The following is a 27,650-nucleotide window of genomic DNA, read 5'->3' as shown; positions in this document are numbered from 1 at the left end:
CGGCAAGGCCCCCGCTGCCTACACACCCAGCGTGCAACAAACCAAAGTGAATGCGGTGATTAGTTTTATAATCAAATAAACAACCTTATAATGGCGAGGGTGCAAAGGGATAATACAAGTGACACATTTTTAATTCCCAGAGTGACGTACAGGAAAGCTCCAGTGGTTTTTTTGTTGTTTTTTTTAGTGCAGTCCACACAAACACACCTACACAGCACGGCGTGGTCATGCAAGCGAACTGCGGCGTGAGCTCCGAGCGCACACACTCTCCCGACTACGCTAATCGAATGCAGACGCGGTTTTTAGAACAATACGAAAACCAATCACCAGAATATAATGTAACAAACAGCTGCCAGCGGTTACGTTCCGTAAGCGGCATTGCATCATGATCTAGTTGATGGCTTCCTTGTATTGTTCCAACACTCTGCAGCCAGATGACTTCACCGAACCCAAGTATCTCACAGAATGATGTCATCTGAGGTGATGTCATCTTCCCTTCCCTTTGAAAAAATATCAATTATTTATGTTTTTTGCCCAATCAACCACTTTTGTCATTCCTCGACCAGTGATGGTTGAACAAATAACATTAATTTGAGCTCATCTTCCACCGTTTCATCTCTGTCATTCCTGGTGGTGTGTGACTAACATTGACGTGTTGGACATGGAGGAGCCAATTTAACAGGCTGAGGCAATTTTCACAGGCCAAACCCAAAAACATGCAGTGACAAAACATTTTTTTTTTTCATTTATTGTTGCTGGCAGTTCTGAGAGCCAATCTCCGGTCTGAGCACTGTCTTTACTCTAGCATGTGTGATTACCGGAAGCACATCTCAGCCATTTGCCCAGGCATTTTGTCAGAACTCACCAAATCCATTTCCTCCTCCTCCGACTGCCCTCAACAGAAGAGAAGAAGAGAGGCAGAGTTACAGAGTTAAGAAGCGGAGTGACTGTAAATCGCTCTGGAAAAAAAAGGGCCAGCAAAAGGAACAATAAAGACGACAGAAGTGTGGAAGACTTCTGCGGGCACACTCATTTTATATCTACAGCCTGTTTTTCTGCTCATGGACTACGCGGTCCAAAGCACAGGCATCTGGGTAATATGTCTTTATTGTCAGTTAAAGTGTGTGCAGTGATAGAAGTACATCTACTCAAGTACTATTCTTATGTACAGTTTTGAGGCACTTGTAGCATATTTTACTTTTTTAATATTGGACTTTTACTCCTCAACATTTATTTGGTAACTTTAGTGACGAGTTACTTTGATTTGAAATAATACTGATTCTGATAATCAGAAAAATGCTGAATATTCCGGCCAAACCGATTATATGTCAACCCACAGTGCACAGTATACACAGTACATACATGTACATACATGTGTATTTTTTATTTAACTTGTACTTTTGACGCTTAAGTTCATTTAAAGGTGCACTATGCAGTTTTGAACTCACAAAAGTGATATAACATAATCGCACAAACACATGAATACTTATGCTCATGAATACTTTGAAATATTTCCGTGAATTAATAAACAAGCTTGTCCTGTACAGACAGTTTGTTTATTAAGTTTATCTAGTCCTGAGAAGAAATCCATTAAGATCTTTCTCTGCTGATTAAATCTACATATTGCACCTTTAATATCAGATACTTTAAGAAATGTTCTCATCTACTATTCGTATGGGTGACTTTCATGTGCACTGTAACATTTTAACACCATATCTTTCGTCCAAGTATGACTTTTGGCCATGTTCTACCAACAATGTAGTTTGAAAGGCTATGAAGTAGACATCTTGTAAATGAGGGGGAAGAAGTAGCGTCAAATCCTGGACAAACGTCAGTGAAGTTAAAGAACAGAGTCCATTAAGGCAGCAGAAGCCTTCTGGATGTTGACCAACACTCGTCTGATTCTGACTTGGAACGTTGCAATCATCTCGTCATCATCGGAAATTACATTTGACTTTTCTCCGCTGACCTTATGGCATTATGTATTTCAAATCCTCCCTGTGCTGAAAGAGGAACCAGAAGCCCCGATCTTCCATCTTTTCTGTGCTGTGGGACATACTGTGACCGGGCCGGGCCTGTCTTAATACCCACACTCAATCAATAGCGGCAGGAAGACACGACAAGGGCGACAAGATATTATCTGGCTCACACCCTGGGCCCCTGATTAAGTCTTCATCTACACTCTGTCACACTGAGATGTGATTAATTTAATACCATTATGGCCTAATGACAGGCTGTCTGCAGACCTGCCACAGCCAGCACCCTCCACAGCCTCCATCGAAAACGCTCCGTTGGCTCAGACGGAGCAGAATCGTCCTCCAGCCGCTGCCTAACCTGTTTCAGACCTCTTACAACACGGCCCGACCCGCTCTGCTGATTCCACATGCCAACATGGTAACACACAGTTGTTTAACGCTGAGCTTCGGGCTAAGTTGCGGCTCAGAGAAAAGGAGGAGCACCCACAGTAACCCGAGGTTTATTTACCAAACACAATCATTTTCCTGGAGTGGCTCCTGTTGCTGACAACACCGGCAGCACGCAAAGTTGGAAACTGGCTGGCCGGTCGTCTCAAAATCCCCGAATTTTTCCAGAATGTTGATTTATGACCAGGCGGAGTGCAGTTCAGCCTCAGGTGTTCACTGTGGTCGAAAAAAAGCGGCTGCATCTTCATCATTGTAATTAGAGAATGCCTCTGATTTAAATTGGAATAACTGAGTGAGAGTTATGACACCTGGACTGCAGATTCTTGGCTCGTTTTTTAACGCCGCTCGGCTGTGCCCAAGTCCCACTTGGCAGATAGTCTTTGGTGAGGTGACGACCTCACTAGCATGACACGCTACATCGGTGTGATAATATAAAAAAAAAAAAATGTGACAAACAGCACTTTCTGCAATGAAAGTCTAGATTAAAACACCGAACAAAGGTCTGGCGTGCCCTGCAGCGGAGACACTTCAGCTGCTGATGCTTGTGTGCAGTGGTGTGCTCCGTACTCACCAGCGGGGGCATCATCCCTTTGCTAGATGGAGGGATAACAACCCTCAGGTCTGGCTTGCGGCTTCCCATTCCCATGTTCCCTCCAGGGGGTGGTGGAGACTTGGTGGGCATGACTTTACCCAGGCCATTGCCGCTGGGTGTGCTGAGGACGCCCGGAGAGCCCCTTGGGTTAACGAAACCGTTCCCTGCAGAGGCACACAGCGACAAGAAAACACATCATCAAACCACGGACTGTGACCGACAACACTCGCAGTCATCAAGCGAACCTCTCGCGCAGCGTTGTTTTCCCGCCGCCGCACGCAGCGTTAAGTGTTTCCAACCCTCTGGGAAGTTTTAATAGACTGGGATAATTATCCTGCGCATTTACAAAAATAAAATGTCCATTTCAAAATTGATGAGCCTTTTATTTTTATCGTGAATGATTAGATCAAAGTCAATTCTTTTCGCAGCTCGGGATGAGGAGCAGTTCACTGGCAAATGTACTGTGACCGCTTAAAAGGAATAGCTGAAGCCATTACAGTTGAATAAAAAACAATAAAAGATGTTTTTTTTTGTTTGTTTTGTTTTTAACACTGTGCCCACAAACAACAGCAACGTGTTAGACTCTCCCCTCAACATTCACACCTTGATGTGCCCGGTCATTAGTCATTTCCTCTTTCTCGATAAGTGAGTATGAGCTACCACCGAGTTATTACAGGAACTCCCATCCTCCTCACCCCCACTCACTCACTGAGTTGCTGGACAACTATCCCATGCAAGGGGTGATTATTATCAGTGGGTGTGGACACATTTAACAAGATAAATACTTTCCAGAGAACCACAAAGGGGTGTTAAAAGACTTACAGTAACAGTGTGCAAGAGTGCATAGATTCATACCACAGCTTTAAGATACTGTATCTTATTGCATAACAGACTGCAACATGTTAAGTGCCCTAAAAATACATTCTGAAGTAAAACTACGAAGTCAGAAATGACCGTGCCGTGCCGTCTTCACCCAATATTATGCATTTTTAAAAAATATAGAAAAAAGATGTATTCTTCATGGTTTTGTCGACCAGTACAGTTGTACAGCGCTTATTTTCAATTTCAAGATGCGGTATGACTCATCTGATCAAGGACTGCAGTGGGATTCTGCAGATTCCACACAAATCCCCTTTAATAAAAACGAAGCCATGAACTGCTATGAAAAGAATAACCAGACAAAAGCAATATTTCCAAGTGCGCTCGCATTTTAAATTGAACTTACTTCATGTGAGCCTAAGTGAAAAAAAAATATATACCATTACAATATATACATGCTGAAATCCCGAGAAAACAACGGGAAGACGGAATGAATTGTATCTCGCACTGCATCAACAGATCAGTAACACTTCAACAAGTTGCTGACTTCTCCATTGTGTTCAGTTGTATCCCAGTGAAGCACAAAGTGTGCGCACAATGAGTGGGCTCTTGCGTAGGAACATAATGGAACAATAGCCCCCTCCGACTACAGATAAGGACAGCAACAATTCACGGTCAAATAAACAGTTATGATGCCGACAATAGTATCACGCAGCTGAATCAACAGTATATACAGGCGCAGATCGGCATCAGCTCTGGCTTTGATCATTCGAGACTTGGCTGCTGCGAGTAAAAAACTGTGTTTACAGAATTAGCAGAGTAAATGTCCAAGAGGCCTAAAAATAGATCTGATTAAAAGCAGCGAAGATTTCATTGAGTTGGGAATGAGACGTTAGTGCAAATAGAGTTTTCATGCGAGAGAACGGCGGGCAAAACGGCACGTGAGGAGCTTTTCTGATTACAATCGCTGAGCTGTGAAAGCTGTTGTCGAAGAAAACAAGACAGGGGAGATCACAACATGACGGCCTTCTCATCAGCCATTTTGACTTGTTGGCGGGGGGGGGGCGCACAGGTGTTAACTAACAACATCAAAGATGGCTGCATTGAGATGTGTATCTCACACATCAGTAAGCTAGCGTGCAAAATAGCCTACAACTGCTAAACCTCAATGTAATGCAGCTGTTACTGCTGGTAGACTTTTTCTGCTATGATGAAGTACGTTTGCTAGGTTGGTCCTGTAGCACATATACAAATCCATAAAAAACTATCAATTATAACAAAATAACTGTATGAATTATCTATTTGTGAAGGATTTAAAGCAACATTATTAAACTTTTTCACCTTAAAACTACAGCTTCAAAATCATTTTTGATGGTACAGTGTCTTGTAAGTTCAGTGAGAGGGTCGGATCACAGCGTTACACGCATGTTTACTTCAACATACAAGTTTGCAACACATTACAATGTTATGATGTTATGAGTTGTTTGTAGTAAGCACCTACATTAATTGTTACAGACCTGGGATTTGTATTTGCGACAGTGGTGATGCCCTCCGAAACTGTGGGGGGCGCCAGATCGCACATAATTTCAACATAATGTTGCTTTAAGGAACAAACTTTCATTTCATAATGCAACCCTGTGTTGTATCTAGACAGATAAATTAACGTTTACATATATATTTGTGTAAACTGTGAAGTGAGGTATATTTTTATGCTAAATTTAATAAATTGTGCAATGACAACAAAGAAATGCTATAAGTCTGACATTTTCTCCTCATCTCTGCTGTGTTGTTTTTTTAATCAAAATTAAACTGTTAACAGCGTCAAGAATAACTCACAATCTTAAAATTGTTCTCATAGACGAGATATACCTCTATAGCTCCTGTGAACCCCACAGAACATCTAATGCTCATGCTCATCAATAATCCACTGAATTTCACTGTGTGTACAGCTGTTGCTGTTGTAATGTCAAAACATAAATGGTGCTCACTTTGCATTATAAACAGGACTGTCGTCACGCTGTATCTATTAAAATTTCCGTCATTTTCTCTGCCCACTGTTATACCAACATATGCCGACCTGATAACGGTGATGACACACTGAGACACATTGCCAGTGCATCACAGGGCAAAAAGACAGACAGTCCGTGCTAATTTAGACTTGGATTAACCCACCTGACTTGCATATCTTTGAAAACGCGCCTCTGATTATGACTTCAGAAGTCTGATGATGAGAAAATCCCACACTTCTTTCAAATAATTGCCAACAAGGGAACACATGTCTGAGGAAATATTTAGACCACAAAGTTCATTTTGAGCCAAGGTATCAGCCTCGAGTAAAGGGCCCAGACACTTCAGTGGACTCTTCTGGTGTCTGCCCTCATTCCATATTCAGACTTCTCGAATTGGTTGTGCCAATAAATCCTCTCTGGCTGAAACCTTCGCATGTTGAAAAGCTGTTTGGTTTCAGTTCATTGTCCTGAATTATTAACACGGTCTGGGAAGGGGCATTACATAAGGGCCTTGTGTTTACAGCTGAAATATTCAGTTTTTCATTTTAAGTTCAGGGAAAGAAAACACAGTGACTTATTGTGCCCAGCAGCCCACGTGCGTCAGGCTCAGGCAAAATGTCTTGATGAATGAGAAGAAAGATGAGAATCAAGACCTTCCGAAAACAGTTCTCTAATAATAGATGCCATGCTCACTCCTATTGTTGTGTCTCATAAAAACCGAGTCCAGGCAGGATGTGCAGACAGTGATTTGTTGAAACTAGAGGCAGATGGAAACCAGGTAAATCATAAGTTCTTTCCGTTCACCCTTTTCACATTCTAGTTTTATCTGTGCAGCACGGGTGTCATCATCATCATCCTCCTCACCTCTGAATACGTTTTATTTATTTATTTTTTACATCTAATTAACCTCATCATGAAGAAATCACACACTACATTTAAAGAAAATAACTTTCTACAAGAACACAAACTCGTTGTTCCCTTCATTCCATTTCCTGGTGTGATCTGCCGAACAGACAAACGAGCTTTGTAGTTGTATTCCAAGAGCCTGAAATGCTCCGATAGTAATTCAAGGATGGGTACAGCTTGCAGACATATTGCATAAGATAGAGCACACTCTTTAATCTTCCCTGGTCGTCAACACAGCTTTCATTCTTAAAGGGTAACTCCGCAAACTTCACGCTTTAAAGTGTGTTTACAGGTCTTGGGGAGTACTACTGCATATGTGATAAAAAGTAGTATAAATCATGCGGCTCCAGAGGAAGCTTTTTGGAAAGGAAGACGAATGCATGGAATAAAAAAAGGCCATATTTCTGGTTCCGCTGTATCAATTTTGATCATTTGTGTTTAAACTTCCAGTTAGAGACCAGTCCAGGTGCCTACATTACCCACACCGCAACTCTGAGTGACATCACTGGAGGCTATTTATGGAGCCACAACTGGCTTTAAAGCACCTTTTTCACATATGCAGTGGTTCTGCCCAAGGCCTGTAAACTCACTTTAATGTGTAAAATCGGTGGTTACCTTTTAACACTCACCAGTCAAGGAAAAGGGCTTGTAATTAGGTGTAATTGTATGAGTTGTTAAGAGAAAAGATCTATTATTGAACTTCACACTGGAGTAAGTGTATCAAACGAGACTCAAAGAGATGCTTAGTGTGAACGTGTAGTGGCTGTAGAGGCGTTATCTGATCCAGAGACTGGATGAGGACAAGAAAATGGCTTATCAGTAGAAAATTGTTTGCTAGAAAAATCTGCCTACAAATGCTCACTGTGACATCATCACAATCGGGCAATAAGTAAACCCTTCAAATCTCACCGAGGGGCCCAGAGATTCTCCTTTTTCCTATGTCAAAAAAGCACATAATCTTCTCTCTGCGGTGACGCCATCGAGCAGGAGTGAAGCTATCACACGACACATCTTCCATCTGGCCGCTTTGAAAGGCCTCCGCCGCGGTCATAGCTGCTACTTGTGAAAAATCAGAGCTATGTCAGGAATGGTCATCTGACAGCAGGCCTGGAGAGGTTTCTCCTCCCTGTAGCCTCTGCTGTTCTACACACTTGGTACAAACAACAGCTGCAGCATGCTCGCGCTGTGCCAAGACGCTGACGCCCCCTGGCAGAGGATCCTGACTCTTACCCCGAACCCGGTACCACACCCCAAACTTAAAACTCTCTCCTTAATGCTGCCTGTAAACCAATCCGAGGTGGTCTTTATATGTTAACCGAATATCCCATTGTAAGCATGTCCTTATGGTCTGCCACAAGCTATGAACATTACCTATCATTAGCGGTTCGTAACACCATACTGCATCTTGTCATAAATGCTATATGGGGCAATAAGGAAAGAGTTAAACTCCACCTGCCTCTGCCTCTCAGACAGCACATTGCATCCATGACAGGCTGTACGGTCATTGTGTACTGAGGACTTAGTGGGATGTCATGGCCCGAATACCTACAGGGTTATGCTGGTCTAGGCATCTTACAGACCCTCTCCAGCCTTATAAGGGCTGTCAGAGTGGCAGGGGGGGGAACAGATGCACCTGTCAATAGAGGGAGGGAAACAGGAGGCGGGAGGGCCACAGCGAGGTGACAAGTTTAAAGGAAACACTGCGTTTATTTACCTGCCAAAGTCATTTGGACAGCTAATTGCCTCGCCTGGTTACCCAGGTTGGTTCCAAGCACAAACACAACGCTGAGTGAATGCTGCTGAGCCACTTCCCATCTCCCAAACATGCATTAAACAAGCATATCATACATTTCCTGTGTTGAGACGAGCAACACATGTATTTCCTTTTGCATGCGGTGAGAATATAGGGGGAAAGGCAATTGCAGTCAATGATAGAGACAACCGTCTTCAACCAATCACAGATGGACACGCAACTATCCAGCTCGCGTGCTAAGCAGGAGGCCTATTGGGCAGAGCTACAGAGAGCTAATGAATCTCTCCGGGAGGACTTACCCGCTGGGCTGGAGCCCACACCACTTGGCACTGAAAGGTCTGTGGTATCCAGCATGCCACCTAATGAGATGCACAGAGTGATATGATTAACCATCTGCATCCTTCTGCAAGCTAGCAGAGATGTGGTGGAGATGCCAGACCAGACATGAAATGTCATGTAGATCTATCTTCAGCAGCACACAAAGAGCGAGGCATGTGCTCCCGCCAGTGGCCTCACGGTGGGGAAATATTCACTATACGACCAGAGGCCAGCAACATCAAGCTGTGTTCAGCATGGTGTTTGCTGTGTTCATAAAGTTGGAGATGGTGAATGCAGAATTCCACCATGAGGACACATCTCCAACATGCAATTATTTATGCCTCCCTTAATAATCATTTGAACACTCAGCCAAGCAGAGGTGCACTTAAATGAAAGCACACGATGCCAATATGCAGCATGCGCCTCCATGTTTTTTTTTCAGCTTTTGTTGAAATATGTTGGTCCAACATGAATAAGAAAAAAAAGATACAATAGAGCGCTTGCAGATGATAAATGCAAAACAGGAGATATCGTCATAAACAACCGCTAAGTAAACCTCCTGCAGATGGGAAGGTGTCAGCCAATTTTGATATGTGGTCAAATTTGAATGAGGCATTTCACACCTTGTTGCATGTACCTCCGTTGTATGCGGTGGAGCTGAATTTTGCAAAAGCCATCTGGACTGACTGAGTCACACGAGCCACACAAGTACTAGCGTAGAGTGACTTCATTTTTCCACAATGCTGATACAGTAAAAGGTGTGATGATGAGAATTTAAGAGGGTGTGAAAAACACAACAGAAAAACACCAGTTTACAGGTGTCAGAATGACATGACTGCTTGGCCTCGGGAGCAGTGCATCCGATGTACCATCTTGAAAACAAGGTTGAAACTCTATCTGTATTAGAAACAACTCAAGAAAATCCTGAAGTTATCTGAAATGAGTAGTTTACAACTTTAGCCTAGCTTAGCATAAAAGGTGGAAGCAAAGGAAACTGCTAGCCTAGCTAAGGCGTTGTGTTTTTTTGGGTGTGGTGTGAGAGAGAGAGATGCAGGGCGATCAGGGCTGTAAGAAGTACAGCAGGTAACTCTCAAAATATATCATTTATCATTTTTACATTTCTGTTAATATACAAAGGCTAGCTATATTGTTAAAAAGAGAACCATGCTAGCTGTTCCTCCCTTCTTCCAGGTTTAATGCTAAGCTAAGCTAAAGTAGTCCTTGGTGACCACTATCACTTTTCATTCCCCCCCACCCCCCAACGCCACGTCAGTAGCCCAACATGTAATTGTGTGACTTTGTGACACAGTATGTCACCATGTCACACATTTGCATAATTTGTGCATATATTCACTGTAGAAGTGAAGCGATCTGGAACCTGAATACATGACAAAGCTGACCTGAGACACAGTGAGCTGTGCTGGCTCAGGTGTGTGTGAGCCAACCAATCAGAGCACACCGGGCATTAAAGAGACGGGAGCTAAAAAAAGGAGCATCTCAGGCAGATGGGGAGTGCAGTGTATGAGGAAACTGAAAGCGAGCATAATATGTTACATCACAATAGTTTGAAAGATGCTATAATCACATACAAATTCTAGACAAAGGAGCTTTTGTAAAACCTGCTCTGAGTGATTTGGATCATCCTCAGTACAACTCTTTGACCAACTGACATGGGTTCCTGTTCACTAACCTGCACTGCCTGCACTGGTGGGCCTCTGGGGGCCTCCACTCGAGCCCACATTCCTGTGCAGAGAGGCCTGTGGAGGGGACAGCATCCCACTGTCACTCAGGGAGGCCGTGGCCGCTGCCAGAGCCTGGCTACCCAGAGTCCCTCCTGGCTGGTACATGGCATTAGGATTGGACACAGGCACTGCCACATGCATGGAGAAGTTCTGCTGAGGCAATGCTGTGGGCTACAAGAGGGAGACAAACACATACAGAGATATTTACACACAAACACTCTGAGTTGATGGTCTGATGGTTGTCATGGCATCATTAACAGACAGCGACCCTGGAGTTTTGTTCTTTATAGAAGGGACAGTTCATCCCAAAACAGAAATACAAATTTTTCTTTTTAGCTGTTGTACTTATTTAGCCACGAACATTGTTTGGCCGTTACCAGCTGAATTTTGGTGATATCGTCCGCGGAGATGTCTGCATTCTCTCGGACATAATGGAACTAGATGGCACTTGGTTTGTGGTGCTCAAAGTCCCAATAAACCTAAATTTGGAAAATATCCATTTTATTGGAGAAAAAAACAGACATATCTGCGGATGACATCTCCAAAACTCAGCAACTGACATCAAAACAAACTAGAAAGACAAATAGCAGCACAGGTAAGAGGAAAAATATGTATTTTGTCCCTTTAGTACATTAATAAATTCACAAAATAATCAGGCAGAGAGCAAACTAAAGAACTGCAAAAAGAAGTAAGATGCAAGTGCATTTTAAACTCAGCAGTTGCTTCATAACAGAATATCTTAAGAAACATTTCTGCCCGACATCTGAGGTTGATTGAGTGACATCCTATAACCATCCAAAAGAGTTTATTCTCATTAACATCACACATACAGAATACAAACATTTCTTCAGTGCTACCGAAACACACAGAAAACACAGAAAACACAAAATCCAAAAACATGCATTCAGGTGATCACTTTGGCATTGCAGCAGTCAGCACTACAGATGTACTTTTGCTGTCTGAAACAGTGCTGTGTAATGCGTCTCTCGCCACTGCAGAGACGGGGAATGCGGGGACTCACAACGACAAGAGTCGTGACTCACTTGCATCTACCTACAAAGTGCTGACTGCGCAAAGCGTAAGTGAGAATGACAGGTGGCAGTGAGAACGTTTCATCATAGCATTATCCAGTGAGCCGGTCGGCTGTTATCATTAGTTTGTTAATGGCAAAGTGATGCTCTTCATGTCAGGAACATAGAGGGAACGACTGCTTAGTAAGCACTATGTTCTTGCATAATTCTAATATTGTCACGCATGATAAGATCACAAAAGATTTGTGGCGTTTTAGAGGGTGAGCCAGTGTGGTACGTGATGAAGGAGAGGGAAGATGCTAAATGATAGTGTGGTGTTAGTGTGCTGTGGGAACACTTCACTGCTGGAGGATGAGATATTTTATTGGAGGCTGCGCTGAGAGAGACATAATAGAAAGATCTGACAGGAGAAATGATAAACATTGCATTATCAAAGAACTGTGGAGTCTATTTTTTCATTTGTTACATTATGAATAAAAATCAGGCCTGAGATGTAAAACCTCAAATCTCAGAACCTGCAGAAGTTTATGATAAACACTCACGCTTACGTGATGCGATGTGTTTCAATAGCGACTGCTGTTCGAGTTATGATAACACTGACCGTGATACTAGGGTGTAATCTTTCCAGCAGAAGCATGCAACATTTCACCTGTTCACATGAAATGTGATCTTATCAGGGTGTGCCAAAATATCAGTTGCCGAACAAATCAACATAAGAAACAAATGCACGCCCAGTGAAGGGGGGGCATTAATCTTAAGCTAGAGTAGATCTGAAAGAAGTTGACAGAGGTTCTGGAGGAGGGGTTGGGGCGGGGGAGGGGGGGTAACAAAAAGAGGAAAAAGTTAAATGAAAAAAAGAGTGAAAATCCTTTTGTGCCACAAAGCCAAGCAAAGATGTTGCATTTACAGTACTTACGATTTTATGATTTCTCATCATATTATCAAACTCCTCATTAATTTTTTTATACTTTTCTTCTGTGTGAGGAGTGAGGACATATGAGGCATCAGGGTCCGGGCTATCACAACCTCTGTGTTCTTTCTTGTTTAGCGCCTGTAGTGAACATCAACATAAAGACAGGAATCAACACAAAACAGCAGGGGACAAAGGAAGTACTTACACCACAGCGCTTGTACATTAAATCACTCTCTTCGCTTAGTTTGCCGAAATGGTCGTCCATGAGGGGGCTGTGCCCAAAACAGTCATCGGGATCAGGACTAGCACAGTCATTATGGCCTTTGTTTCTCAATTTCTGAAATGAAATTGCACAGTTGAAAAAGAAACAGAATACAAGATGTGGCTCTGTGTTTTGTTTTGTTTTCTGCTACTTTTATAGCAGAAAAATATTTAAAAAAAACAAATGTACAAAACAATCATCAACTCCTGAATGTCTCCCCTTCAAATTGTTTCTTTTATTGCGGCGCAACATGAACAGCTGCTGCACCGGCGCTAGGTTAATCTGGAGTTCGGCGCAAGGCTCTGTACCGAGGGGAAACTGAAATGTCACTCCATATCCTTTCACCCTTCAGAAGTGTTCCGAGAAACAAAATCTTGTCCTCCTCCTTCCCTTTTCCCCTCTTTCTGTCTCCTCCTTGACCTCCCTCCCTCCCTCCCTTCGTCCCTCTGTGTTCCTCCTTCTCTTGCGGCGAGTGTGTGTTTGCATTTTTCATTATATTTCAGTTATCATAAGCCACCCAGCTGGAAGAAACCCCTTGCCTAAGACGATACTACTGCGGAGCACTTTAAGAACCATCCCGGCCTGTAATTCAGTATGGTTGTCACTCGCAGGGATCTTATCAAAGTTAATGCATGTGGGGAATAAAATGGATTATCAAATGTGGTCAAAGATGCTTATTTGAGCATGAAATTGAGCAATTATTGTAAAAGCAAAGAGCTCTTAAGTACACAGGACAGCGTGTTGTGGTGTTATAAAGAGCCTATTCTGACTTCGGGTGGTGGTGGTGGTGGTGGGGGGGGGGAAGCTAAACAAATACACGCAAACGCCACGCTCCTTTGCTCACTTTCATACAGGCTGTTCTCTGCTCCTCATTACAGCTCTGAATAGCAGTGTTAACAAGACTCGCTGACAGCATGTGACAGCTTGTGATATCAAGGCAGCGTACATCAAAACATGATTTATGTGTGGCTCTCAAGGTTCCTCTATCGGGCCGCTGCAGGTCCACAGCAGCCTGCCCTGCCCTGTCTGCGGGCCGCCTCGGAGGCCTCGTGTCTACACGGAAGGTCGCCGACTCCTGTGGATGCAGGGGTCAGAGTGCGAGGTGGAGGAGAGAAGCCTACACACACTAATGAGACCTTACTCCATGTTTCTGGTCTTCATCACCCAACAAAGTGGAAAATGTGTGTGTGTGTGTGTGTGTGTGTGTGTGCGTGTGCGTGTGTGTACGTGAGAGAGAAGCAGAAAGTCCACGAGTAGGAGTGTGTGCGCGGCGCATATGTCTGAGTGTTGTGCTGGGTGTGAGAGTGTGTGACTTTTGTGTATGTGTGTGTGTTATGTGTGGGGAAGGGAGAGGGGGGGGGCGGGGGTATTTTCTACAGCTGCTACATCCTCTGACAGCAATGTGACAGTGCGTTTAGACAATGCGGCTAACCCAGCGCTGCTCACCACAACCTCAGTGTAAGTTACATTTCCTAAAAAACCTGTGCCATGGCTCTTTACAAGACGCCTGCATGATATTATTGCTCGTTAATACCAGAGGAACCAGCCGCTCGCTCCGTCTCGGTGCATTCACGCGCTTAAGTTTTTCGGAGGCATGTACATTCTTGGCCGCACAAGAACAATGTTAATGCACATCGCGCGGGCAGAAGAGATGTGACGGTGCACGCTGAGACAGAAATAAGGAAGTTCAGAAAAGCAGCAGCATCTCCTTAGACCTTAGTGTCCACAATGCCCAGAGGAGAGTAAGAGAGAGAGAGCGAGTCCTCTGGATAATGAATGGCTAGCACTGTACCACAGATGCATTACTGTTTGGTGTGGTACAGAGCAGTGGCATTCTTCTCATTCTAAGAAAACGCCTTGCTGGTTCATTTCCTGTTTACTGAATGAACCCTCTTTAGTTAGGGTCCTGAAAGGCCTGTGTTTACTGGGGTTAGAACTATGCACTTTCTCTACCGAGCGAGCCAAAGATCTGATCTCAACCTGCAAATTTTGAGCTCCAACCTGCTCATTATGGGAATAGTTTGGTCGGACTGGTCGGGCACGGCTGTGCGAGATGGGCAGGGCTGCTCTACTTTCACAACAAGCCTGGCCAAAATTCAGCACGCCGCACCCACTGGCCCAAGCCATTTAGGGAGGGGTTGCTGCAGCACAGTGGGTGAGCGGGAACCAGATAGCAGCGGACGAGGGCAGGCAGCACACAGATCTGTACCGTGATACATGAATCACAACGATACAGGACAGGATTAACGTATATATTGCCATTATCGACTTATCTGTTGATTATTTCCTCAATCAACTTACTAGGTGTTCGGTCTAACGATTATTGTGTTTTGTCGACGACACCAAGATTATTGTCAGACAGGCACATAAATGAAAAAAAAAACACTTTTACAGAAATGGAATCAGGGAATTTTGCCTTTTTTTCCCTAAAGGAGACACATTATGTTAATTTTCAAGTTCATAAATTTATTTAGGGCTACATCTAGAATAACTTTACATGCTTTAATGCTAAAAAAAACAAAAAACACAATTTTTTTCACACTGTTGGGTACTGCAGCACTGTATTTCCCCTCTGTCTGAAACTCTGTTTTAGCTCCTGTCTCTTTAAGTCCCCCCTCCCGAATACCCAGTCTGCTCTGATTGGTCAGCTCACGCACGCCTGACCCTGCACTGCTAGCAACCACAGAGCAGCTGCGATAAATAAATTCTTAGGTGCCAAACTAGCCGCAAAGCTTAAATTATGAAAACAACTGACAACAGTGTGATGTCACGAAGTCAAGGAATTAATGGCAGGGCTACCGACGAGGCATTTCAGAGGCAGTGTTTTATTCTGTCGGTACGGACTTTGACTTTTTAAACATTCAAGATCTCTTACATGCGCAAAAACGTATAGAAAACACTGAAGGAACTGAAAACAAATAGCAATCATTACAGCTCTACATGTTATATCCATAAAGATGCATTTAAGGTGCGCTAAATGCGAGAGTTTCTCATCCCCGTGGCGTTCTAAATGCACATCACATTGACGGCCTGGGAAGCATGGCTGTAATTCTTTGTTAAATGACTTGGCATGTTTCGGGTGTCCCACAGACGCTGCCCACAGCTCCTACTAAATGGATCACTAAATCAGCACATGGCCAAACAGGTGTCCCTCTTCCAAACACCTGTCAAGACCTGGCTCCCCATGCTGGCCAATCAGAGCCAGCCGCGCAGAGACATGGCCGTAGAAGGGACCACATGGAGCCCTGAAGGCCACCCGACCCCAGATCAACTTCGCTCTTACACGACGACACTGCGCACCGTTCGAGACACTACAGCGCTCTGACCTAGAAAAGGGGAAACTTGCCAGACAATCAGGAGGCAAAAAAGAAAGGATGACTTCTTTTTTTATGAACAGTTTGAAAAGGCAGCTTCAGAATGCCTCTCAAATGCCTAAGCAAGCATGTGGGGTTCAAAAGTGAAGTTGGCTGGACGTGAATACAGCTGAGGTTTGGATTTTTCAGTAGCATTTCTGATGAAAGATGGATAGGGGATGTTTGTTGCCGGAGAGGGAGGGGGGGGGGCCGCAGAGCGTATAGACAAGGGAACTTGTGTAATCTATTCACAAGGCCCTGAGAGGCTCACAAAGATGAGTGGGAACAAGGCCAGCTGCTATTTTCTCACAGCAGTCCAAACCTGTATTGATAGAAATTTGGCTCCTCAGATAAAAATGAGACTCTGAGTGGCTGACGTCAAACCGACCGGCCACTATTGTCCGTGCGCGCATCTGTGTGTGCGCGTCCAGCACTTCCCCTTGTGTGGTACTTGGACTTCTCTTGAAAAACCATTGGAGGAGGCTTCCTTATGCTGAAGAAAAAAACACTTGTTTGTCATCTCCACCCGAGCCCTCACTGCTAACCTCACTGTAACCATGGGGAACATTAAGCACAGCGATTCCCTCTCCAGATTCGCACTGCATGTACAGTACAGAGCGCCTCGTCGGAGTGAAGAGCAACCTTGCGTACCTCTTTGATTTGAAATCGATGTATTTTCTGCCCACCAAGTAACCTTAAAAACTCCTTTTTGTCATACAGTTCATCATGCCTACATTCCGCTCAGCCCTGGGTCTCATGTTTACCTTTAAGAATTATATTCTCATTTTTTTATTGCGAAAACTGACGCAAACACTATTCCGCGGATTAAAAATAAAACTCGAACCATTGCATAAGCCACCTACATCACCTGTTTCTTGAGAAGTACTTTCAGTGAAATGGGCCCATGCAATTTACTCTGCTGCTGCGAGTCTTGGAAAACAATCTCACTCCAATGTTCTCCCCCTCCCGTGTCAAGAGAGCTTTCTGCGTTTAACTTATTCATGTACTGCACGGTACTGTACGTGAACAGAAGGCAGGGTGAAAGGAGAAAGATAGCGGTTGGGCATAAAAGCTAAAACTTCAAAACATTTGTGGGGGAGATGGCTGAAAGGAAGGCATGAAGAGGCTGCTCCTGTAGTCTCCACCATTGTGCCTGAATCACAGTCACTTACAGTGGCTTTCACCGTCGGCAGAGGACCACCTGACCTGTGACTGCTGCGCCGCGGCTCTGATTACAGGCCCCCTCACACAGCAAGACAGTGTGTAGCGCAATGGCAATCCAGCAGGAAATCGCACAAAACGTTTCAAAAACAGGAGCACAACACGACGCTTTAATGCACGTTGTGTATGCTAAACTGCATACAGTAGCAGCTATATCTCGACCGGTCGTGCAGCGGGGAGGCCTGCCCTCACCTCGCTCCAGCCGCTCACCCTGCAGGGCTGTGAATTAGCCCTTGTGCCCGCCCGCCACACTAAGCAAGGTAGCGTGCTAATCCTCATGACATCACCATTGTGTCCAGGCCGTTCCATCTAATGTGCTTATCAAAGGGCTTCTTTGAGTGTGAACGCGCTAGGAAATCAGCATGGGGAGGCGGCTGATAGGGAGGCTTTTATCTGCTGAGGAATAATTCTGCTCTTATATAACATCTTAAGAGACTTTCACTTCCATCATGTTCCCTTTCCCCTGTGGTGCTGTAGTCTTCACTTGAGGGGAATAAAAGGCTCTTTTGGTCGGTCTTAAGGCGACTGTATGCCACGGCCCAGCAGCACTAGCAGCAGCTGTCTTCTCTCTCTCTCTCCACTTCCCACCGCATATTGCGAGTTGGGAGTGAGGGGCTTTTTAGATAAGGAGACCTCTGTAATTCCCAGACATATCTTGTTTTTATCTCATGACCATTTGCACATTACCGAGCGGATTGATATCAGGATATGAGGCTGGATTCATGTCCTTCCTTTGGCTTACTCTATTGTCTAGTTACTCTGCGGACAGGAAGACAAGCAGGAGGGGGCGAGCTCTCTCGTCTGCGTTTTAGTTTGATACTGTTGTCTTGTAGCCGTTTGAAAAACAATACGCAGAGTGAGAGTCAGTCCCACCTGACACCACAGCGACAATGGACGGACCACAATGATCTGTGAGCTCAACGGGCAGAGTAGTAGTTACAGAATGAGTCATGCATACTAAACCTAAAGCCACAGATACATATGAGGACAAGATATACCTATTCTATACCGTATGCTCAAACCCAAATGAAATGTCTGCAATGTGCGTTTCTGCAAACCACAAACAATTTTTTTACTTTTATCATTTGACAACACTCTGCTTATACTCCAGTAAGGTTTAGGCAAGAAAAAAGACTTGGTTAGGGTTAGAAATACATAGGTTTTGACTTTTAATACCTGTTTCAGTGAACACAAACAAGGCTGGAAATTGTCCCGAGGTCTCCTTAAAAGCATCCAGTGCCGTCACGTGTATTAATGTAGAAACATCGTGGGTTTCTCATCAAAATATTCACTGGTTTCTCACTTACTAATGTTAACGCAGTCTTGAACAGGGGTCACTGGCTCGCCTTCCACTTGCCACCATTCCCTTTCATCTCCCGATATTAGAGTCGGGTGATAAACATGTTATGTGAACGTGATACGACACTTTCGAAATGTCACGTACACGTACGGTGTTGAGATGGCCCTCTAACAAGGGTTCAGTCCAATCGCGACACATTTGAAAACAGCGTCTCAGAGCCAATCAAGGACTTTGCTGTTGCACCTGGACCCTGGTTGGTCTGGCCTACATTATTCAAAGAAACCATACCTAATATCTCTGCATTAAAACGACTTTGTTACATTTTTGTTGCCTGATGCTATAACTTTGGAAGCGAGTCAGAAAGCGAGGACGGAAGTCGGCGAATGTGACCAAACGTAACGCGGATAAAATTTAAAAGTATTACCTCAACTGTGAACGTGATTTCGTGTTTCGATTTTCTTCAACAATGGTGGTTGTTCAATAATGAGGACAAAAACTCCCATGATCCCATGCGACTTACATGTTTTGTTTTGATTGAGAGACCCCTGGGGGCAGGAATTACAAACTGTGCATTTAAAGCCTTCTTATTTCTACCTGGGATGTTTTTTTGACGACAACTGATCATCAAAAAATTTTAAATATGTGTTATCTCTTGCGATATATCAACTACCAAAGTACCTTTTGAGAATAGCCTATGGCTGCTAAGATGCATAAGTTGTGAATGCCCTACTGTGTACTACAAATAATTACCTGCATTTGACTGGCGAGATTGCCAATTAAATATAGCCCATCCATTTAACAGAATAAGGAAGCAATTGGTGTGCAGCGAGCATTCCCTTCAGAGCCTTCCGCTCTGAGACTGTGGTGAATGACGGAGTGACAAAGCTATTAGCCGCCTCAGTCAGAGAGAACAGTCTCAATCAGCGGACTGCATATTTTCAGTATAGACAAGAGGGAATTAAACTACAAATTGAGGATAAAGGCAAACCAATGTCATCATTATCTACAGATTAAAAAGAATGGGAACACACACTTCTGTTCCCACTCCACATAAAGGAAAAGGAAGCGCACATTCGAAACTGATCAGAGGAAATTACACTCCCGACAAAAAGCATTAACGTACAGATTATTGAACATCGTTCTAACCATTTCTACTCCTTGTATCTCTGTCTCCCGCCTTCTCTCTCTCTCCCTTTCTCTCTGGTCATTGAGTGGATCATTAGCTGTCAGGGCCCTTGAAACCATACCCCCAACCCTGAACTCCCATTCCTGCTCGCCTCTAAAATATTCATAAGGACAATTAGGAGTTCCGATAAGGCGAGTACGGAGGGCTGGGGGGCGCGCGGCAGAGAGGGCAGGATGTGCCAGCAGGACGTCTGTTCTGCAACACTCTATACCCAGACCACAGACCTGTCCTCATCAATCTGAGACACAGCAGCCTCCCTCTTTGCCCCCAGTCAGGCCAGGCAGCCAGGGGAAGGTGGCACGGTGCCAGCTAACCCCCCTCACTCCCCACCCACCACCATCCCAGCAGGCTTTGCTCTGTCCTCGCCCCTGGGCAGGAGGGGTTGGCCGCGCAGCACGCACAGTGGGAGGAGGGGGCCACAAGGGCAAGCTGATTGTTGCACAAGCTAACTCACAGAAGCCGCTGTGCACGAGAAAAAAAAAAAAAGGCAAGGTCCCGTTTCAGCCGTTCAGCCCGCAAGGTCATTTAGGAACGCAGAGGGTGGACTTGTGGTTCTGGTGATCTTTAACATAACGAGCGTCAATGCTGCTCTGTAACTAGATCAAACCAAATTAGGTCAGCTCAATGTCTGACCTATTTCATGTGGTTCACGCCACAGACATGACAGGTATGTGGTTGGAAGCTCAGTTTGAGCAGCTATACATTAAGCTACCTCAGAAAAGTAAGAAATCATGTTACCTTTCCCTTTTTTAATAGCATTGAGTTCCTTTTTGGTAACATCCTACCATTCTGCTAAGATACTCTGGGATTATCAGTCTATAATAGTAAAGTAGTTACACAGTGTTTGCAAGAATAATGTAAAAAAATATGGTTGCTACACATTAATATTAAGACATTTTGAGGTTTTACTCACCTATAGCCTCATTTGTTTTTCACTCAACTGGTAGTTGTGTTTTACCGACAAGAGGGAACTTTTTTTTATGTAAGCATTATCAGTTACAAAAAAAATTAATGATATGCATTTAACAACCAATGTTCCATATCGGATCCCGACACTGATCAGCAACAATCACAACAGAAAATTTTTCTCTGTCAGACATCTTCATTTCTGCAGAGGCTGATGCATAAAGAGGAAACACTTTTTCTCTGCTCTACAGGGCAAAAGGTATGTCCACACACATCAGTTCAAATACCGTGTCTTCTTTTTAAACTCTCTGCATTCGTCAAACAAACTCAACTGCTGTCAGCTGAGCTCTGGTTCCAAGAACCTTTTGCAGATGTTTAACAGGAATCAGTGGGAGGAAAAATTTGTGATTGAGCTTGAAATATTACTCAAACATCTTGCGAATAAAATGTTTAGTTACAGATTTCAAGAATGAGCACATCTAATTTTAACTGGTTGGTGTCAATGGGTACCAATGTTGACGAACGCACCATGGCTTGTGGTCTTTTGTTGTTGTCTCCTTTCATTATATGCTCTCTAAGAGACCCTTGAATTGAAATAAGACATATGCGACATAGTTAAGAGGCTGGGGAAAAAAAAAAAAAAAAGCTCTGACGTCAATAAGGGACGACATGTGCTAAAAGCAAAACTCTCTCAGCAGTAACCTGGTAACAAGCATCACAGGCCGGAGAGCAGAGACATAATAAAACAGTGAGATATTATACGCGATGGGTTTAAAACCAGGGCTTGATAATGGAGCTAAGCCATTGAGCAAGTCAAAAGGAACGTTGTTGAACGGCTGACACAATCCCAAATAAAGAGCAGGGCTACTGATTATTATGGCAAGTCTGAGTAATCAAAGTACATTTTGATTATAGTGAATCTGCTCGGTCGCAGAAAACACACACTACAGAGGAGTATATGTTATACTCGCATGAGCATTACCACAACCGTTTCATTACACGGAGAAAAACTACAAAAGAGGAGTGGTGACCCTTTTTCACTAAAAGCCCAGAGGAAAAGGAGTCCTTGTCCTATAAAAAGGGGCACTTTGAAACCCAGCATGTTGCTCGTAACAGAACCATTAATACTGCTTCACTCACAGTGTGGCGAGAGAAGACTTTTCAGACAAGTACCAGAGCACTCCATAATAATGTTAAGATGCAACGCTGTACCACAAGAGGAGGGTAATGACAAACTAAATGAACTGAACTTTACACTCCCACATTCATAACTTTATAATGAGGCTCAAATACATAAAATACGCAATGTGTAAAAATCGGATTTCACTTTTTTGCAATTAATAAAAACATGCTTGGGTCTTAATGTAGCGCTGAAAACATATATTAAACAGCAAACAACTTACAGTAATATTTACTTGTCTTGTCGTTTTGTGTCACCCTACTCACAAGGTTAAAATTCCGACTCCACCAATCTGAGACATTATGTATGTTTACAGGTCTTGAGGAGTGCTACTGCATATGTGAAAAAAAGTCACATATAAGCCTTTTGTTGCTCCAGAGGAAGCTGCATGTAATAGGATAAACTGCCTCCAGTGATGTCACTCGGTGGCGAGGTTGCATTGTGGGTAACGTAGGTGACGTGTTTTGAAAAGGAATGCTTGGGATGAAAAAGGCAATTTCTCTGATAGTGTTATACAAGTGCAATGTCAGACCAGTGGACTGTTTTTTCAAACCTGGGGCCTACATTACCCACGATGCAACTTAGCCAGTGAGTGACATCACTTGGGGCAATTCATCAGGTTACATGCAACTTCCTCTGGAGCCATAAAAGGCTTTATATTTATTTTCCCCATACGATGTGATCCTCTTAAGGACCTGTGAGCACACTTGAATGTGTAAAATTGGTGGAGTAACCCTTTAAAATGCAATCAGACACACTTGTGTAAGTTCCTAACAGTGATAACCCAGCCCTCTTTTTTCACTATAACACTTCTGAGTTATTTATTTTTAACTTGTCCTACTGCACTAGTCTGAAAATAGATGCCGGTGCCGTATGAACAGCGTGTTTGTTTTGACCCGCAGGCCCAAAAGGTTAAACGCCTGTTCTCAGGTATACAAAACACTCCTGTCTGGACAGGAAATAGGAAGTTGTTCATCTTTACAACTCGGTGTGTTTATATGAACCCCAAATAAGGGGCCATGACGGGCTTTCAGAGCTAATGGCTGCCCATGCTGCTACTTTACCGTCCCCCTCCAGAGACAACAGACTGACCGACGGGCTTAATGTTTAAGTGGCAACATGTAGAGAAAACCCACAAAGTAATATAACAGAGAAAAAGTACATATTCATTATTTTTTGGGGGAAGTTCCATTAAAGTAATCATACTTCAGGCAATACCATCATATTTAAGATAATCCACTGTACTGTCTGTGTGACCTACAGTCACAATGAAAATAAAGAAATTCATTTCAATATCACTCCAATAAATCACTGGAGACCCAAAGTGCACATACTTTTTTTCTGTAATATTAAAAATGGGGCTGGCAGAATATTTCACATATATTGAAAAGCCCTGAAAAATCAACATCAACCCAATAAGTCTATGTCAATAGCAATGACATTTGATTTAGCTTAAAAGGGATTTCTCATCATCGCTGCTGCGAGCTCTGTGGTGAAACACCGAAAAGGAGAGGAGTAATGGTGGGTGGTGGCGAGTGAAGGGTGAAGGGTGAAGACCTAGAGGTGGATATTGAGCATAATCAAAACTTTACCATGAAGCAAATTAACCTAATGAACACTTTTGAATTGGCTAGATATTTCTTAAATTCCAGCTTTTTTCAATCTGCCCATATTCACCTCATCTAAAGTCTATATCTGGTCTAAATCTAAGATTTTCAATCAAAAGTTTGCTTGAAAATAATCAAATCTGCTCTTAGTTCAGACTTTTTTTGTTGTTACATTAAGACTGCAGCTTTCCCTTTCTGAGACACTGTAAATAGACCGGCAAAATTATAGATAATGATGCAGATAATTACACACAAAGAATGGCCAATTTGACCAGTCAGACAATAAGAAATCACGGATACTTCCAACTAGAATAATGACTTGTCACGAGTGTAATCTATCCCAGATGCAAAATGTCTAATTAACTTGCTATTCTACATTTCCAGAAATGACAGCTCACCATTTTTTGGAGGAAAAAGAACAAAGAAAACACTGAGAACAGAGGCATGTTTCTCTAAAGACCTGAAAACACAAACCAAACGCTAAAGGAGAAAGACTGCCTCAAACGAAAGGTTAATAAAAGGGCTAAAAAAGATAAATGTCCTGTATTGTGCTCATTTTTCATCTTCATATTTTTATTTTAGAAAATGTTAACATGTTCAAAAGTCACATCATTTTCCTCATATTGTCCTCATATAGTTCTGATTTAGCGCTTTATCTCTTTAAGGCCCTGCCTCCAAAAAAGGCCTGCTCTGGTTGGTCAGCTCTTACAGGCCTGAGCAATCACTTCTCACCTTTTTTCTGCATCCGCTCTGTCAGTGTGCTGAGGGCAGTGATTGTATAGTTGTGACATCACAACTTCCCAGAAGTCCTCACATCTTGTTTAAAGGCACAGTTTCTAAATACACGCTGTGTGCGTTTTTTCTCCCTGGACTGAGCCGTTTGATCGTTTCACAGGATTAAAAGAGCACCTACACTTGTTTTAGCAGACATGGAAATCTCACTATCCACAATATGGGACCTTTAAGGTTTTAATGCAATTGGCTTATTTGACTTCAGGTGAATAACATGAGTGCTCATTAAAAGAAAACTGCTATCCCTCCTGTGTTTACTGTGATTAGAGTACAGACGAAGGCAGCGCATGATATTTACAGTCGTAGGTCAGAAGTCGGGGGAAGAAGGAAGAGAAAACCTAAACTTCTCTAAACTTCACAAATAAACCTCAACATTTCAACTGAGTCTCAGCCTTGTTTAGTTTGTGCCTGTGAACATTAATACAAAGGAAGATGGCCCCAATAACAAGGTATTGAGTCTTGTCTTTTTCTAGAGAAAAAAGGCTCTGTTGCCAAAGGAAGTGATGTCACTCATGTTTCTGGCCACAGCAATGTTGGTTTCTTCAGAATAAACAGACAAAAAAACGTATAAATAGAAGCAGACAAGAGCCACAGCGACAAAAAAACTACGGGTGTCTGCACACAAATGTTCTACAAAGTAACGTGAAACCACTTTAAGACGACCAACTTTCACTGGTCCCATATGTAATTATCCAAACTACTGCTCAGACCCAACAAACCATAATGTGAGTGAATTCCTGTACTTATCCAGCCAAATATTGTGGACTTCCAGTCATCGGAAACAAGAGATTTACTGTACTGGTCAGCACAAACCCTGAATCCCTGAAAATACGTTATCAACTCTGCGTGAAAATGTATGTTGATCGTTACTGGTACTCAAGTACATGTTACCTACTTGTGTACTTTAACATGTGTTATGGGCAATTTTTGTGCTAGTTTTGCCAAAAAAAGATAACCGTTTAAATGATCAATAATTACCTATGTAATTTAAAACAGCTTTACTCTGTTACTGTGTGTTTTAGTCCATTCACTACAGATTATACATATACACCTTATATTTCACTGCTAACCATTTTCCAAAGCACACTGTTGGGTTTGAGTTTTATGAACTTCCATCAATTTCAATTTGGTGTGACAATTAAGACAGAGATTTTAAAGTATTTAAAATTATTTGTACATTATATAACTGCGCCTATTTAACTTTTCGCCAGTTGCATAATATTTTCATAATCTAGGACAGAAGAACTGAACAGAACTTGAATAGTGTGCATTACTTTACTTAAGAACTGAGCGTCTCTGCCTTTTTAAACCATATATTTAGATGTTTTAAAGTTATTTTAATGAAGATTTGAAACACCTGCTGTTGTATTCTGTACAGCTGAAAATATATATTTTCTAAGTAAGTCAATAAATGGGAAAGTGTGCCTGGGCTTTGTTTTAAAACATTTATATATTTAAATCAATTAAGTTTGACATAAATGAATCAGTTATATAAGTTACAGAATACATTCAAAGTAGATCTGTGACTGTTTCAAATTAGTCAAGGCAAGATTTTGTAGTTTGAGTTGAGTTGTTTCCACCTTCTTCAGTCTACAAGAGCTAAACTACTGAAAGATGGAGAGAGAAAACAGAAGTGTGGTGCACAGATGTGTTCAGGCGGAGGAACGTTTTCTTTGATTCTTGTGATTGATTTTTTTGTTGTGTTTTGTTGTTTTTTTTGTTTTTTTAATTAATGCAGGTTTGTCAGCATGAAACTGGACACTAACTTGTTTTCAGTTTGTTGTTTGGGAGTTCAGTGAATAATTTATCATCTCGGAGATCTTTTTCTCTGCGTTGGCAAGACTCACAGCAGCGGAGGAGACCGGTTTAGAGTAGCGGATCATGACATCATATAGAAAAGGATGTGATAAACCAACAGCGGAGCAGCAACATGTATCATTCAATGACGTATGATATAGTAAAACTAAGATCATGCTGGGTACGACACGAAGTGTAAACAAGCAAACTCATAAGTGACTATATGAATATTTTAAAGTGATACTAGACAACACACACCATGATGTGGTTGTGGTATCGTACCTCCAGCTCATTGCAAGTTTCTTAACTGTAGCCACAGACGGTATGTTCAAAGCCAGATCAGATAATATGATTTTTTTATGATTGATTAGGCAGAATTTATAACGGCATGATAACAATACAACATCACATGCCTCGTCAGCAGTGATGTAGTTGAAAATGAACGTGCTTGGTACGAAGGAGGTGGGATTTATACACGCTAAATCACTGGTGACGTTTGGTGCTTTAAGCAGGGAGTGCGACCAGTTGTTTTGTCAACCATCTCAAAGTGTGAATACAGATGCTCTAATTTCAATTTATAATAGACTCACAAACTTTTTCTCACTTACATTCCATGTTAACTGCATTTATTTTCATAATGCCGACCTCTTTCAACCTAAATAAACAGTTTAACGTGTTGATAATAGTCAGTTGGGATAAATATCTTGTTTTTATTACTTATAAATAATAATCACCCCGCAGAGGACCTGTCTGTTATATCTGTTAATTCATTTTTTTTCCTCATTAATATATGATCAATGTGTTGAAAAGGTGCATACTAGCTAGTCCCTGTGTGCCAGCCAGTGCCTCATCTGACCAATCCCCAGTATGTTTTTTTGTGTCGCAATTATAAATACACACTCAGGACAATCTGCCTCTGCTCCTCTCACCAGTGTGCTTTGATATTCAAGGATTTTTTTTTTTTGTGCTTACTGTTTAAAACAAACACAAACAAGCCGCGCACCACAATACCCTCGACAGACTCCGGAGTTGAAAGAGTACTGATCTGCTAAATATTTGCACGGCTGAAGCTCGTGTTTTTCTCACGGGAATATTTGATCAAAAAATTCCGCTGATGGGGAATCAGACGCAGATTTAAAATGCAAATTGTGTTTTTGTTTCGCGGGGAGGTTGAGGTGTCACAATGGGAACGCCAGCAGAAAAACAAAAGAGGTGGGGAAAAAAAAAAAAAAAAAGACTCAGAACCTGTAAAATCTTCACTAGTTGTAGTGAAATATGTATTTCTATGTGTAAATGTTAAGAATATCACCTTCAGATCTTTAATCTGCATTTATAGGCGTCAACATGGAAGGATTTCTCTTTTTCAAAACGCAAATCAACACAATTTTTAAGAAGTATGTGTTAAACTGAGAGCCATCTTTGATTGAAATGAAAGTCCATTATTCTTTTGGTCTAATCAACCCAAGAACCTGATTTATCGAGTGACAGGGTTTTTGGACAGTTTTCTGTTCATTTTTTTTCTCCTCTCTTGCTCTTTCAT

General features: G+C 42.6%; 1 protein-coding gene across 6 annotated transcripts in view; it reads right to left on the bottom strand.

The window, feature by feature from the left end:
- The window catches only part of mef2aa (myocyte enhancer factor 2aa), a 73,864-nt gene that overhangs the window by 5,149 nt on the left and 41,065 nt on the right, over nucleotides 1–27,650 (bottom strand). For 3 of the 6 annotated variants that reach the window (XM_030425277.1, XM_030425276.1, XM_030425278.1), the window contains exons 4-7: nucleotides 12,510–12,644; nucleotides 10,511–10,733; nucleotides 2,995–3,179; nucleotides 866–889 (exon numbers count right to left, since the gene is read on the bottom strand). In XM_030425277.1, the coding sequence (XP_030281137.1) occupies nucleotides 866–889; nucleotides 2,995–3,179; nucleotides 10,511–10,733; nucleotides 12,510–12,644 (567 nt within the window). Of the gene's footprint in view, nucleotides 1–865; nucleotides 890–2,994; nucleotides 3,180–10,510; nucleotides 10,734–12,509; nucleotides 12,645–12,711; nucleotides 12,844–27,650 lie in introns of all 6 variants that reach the window. The other 3 variants (XM_030425279.1, XM_030425281.1, XM_030425280.1) reach the window with 3 other exon arrangements.

The sequence above is a fragment of the Sparus aurata genome, chromosome 8 (genome assembly GCF_900880675.1).
Source record: "Sparus aurata chromosome 8, fSpaAur1.1, whole genome shotgun sequence".
In the NCBI taxonomy this organism is placed as follows: domain Eukaryota; kingdom Metazoa; phylum Chordata; class Actinopteri; order Spariformes; family Sparidae; genus Sparus; species Sparus aurata.
The sequence above is the reverse complement of the archived record's forward strand: the minus strand, read 5'-3'. Positions and strand labels throughout refer to the sequence as shown.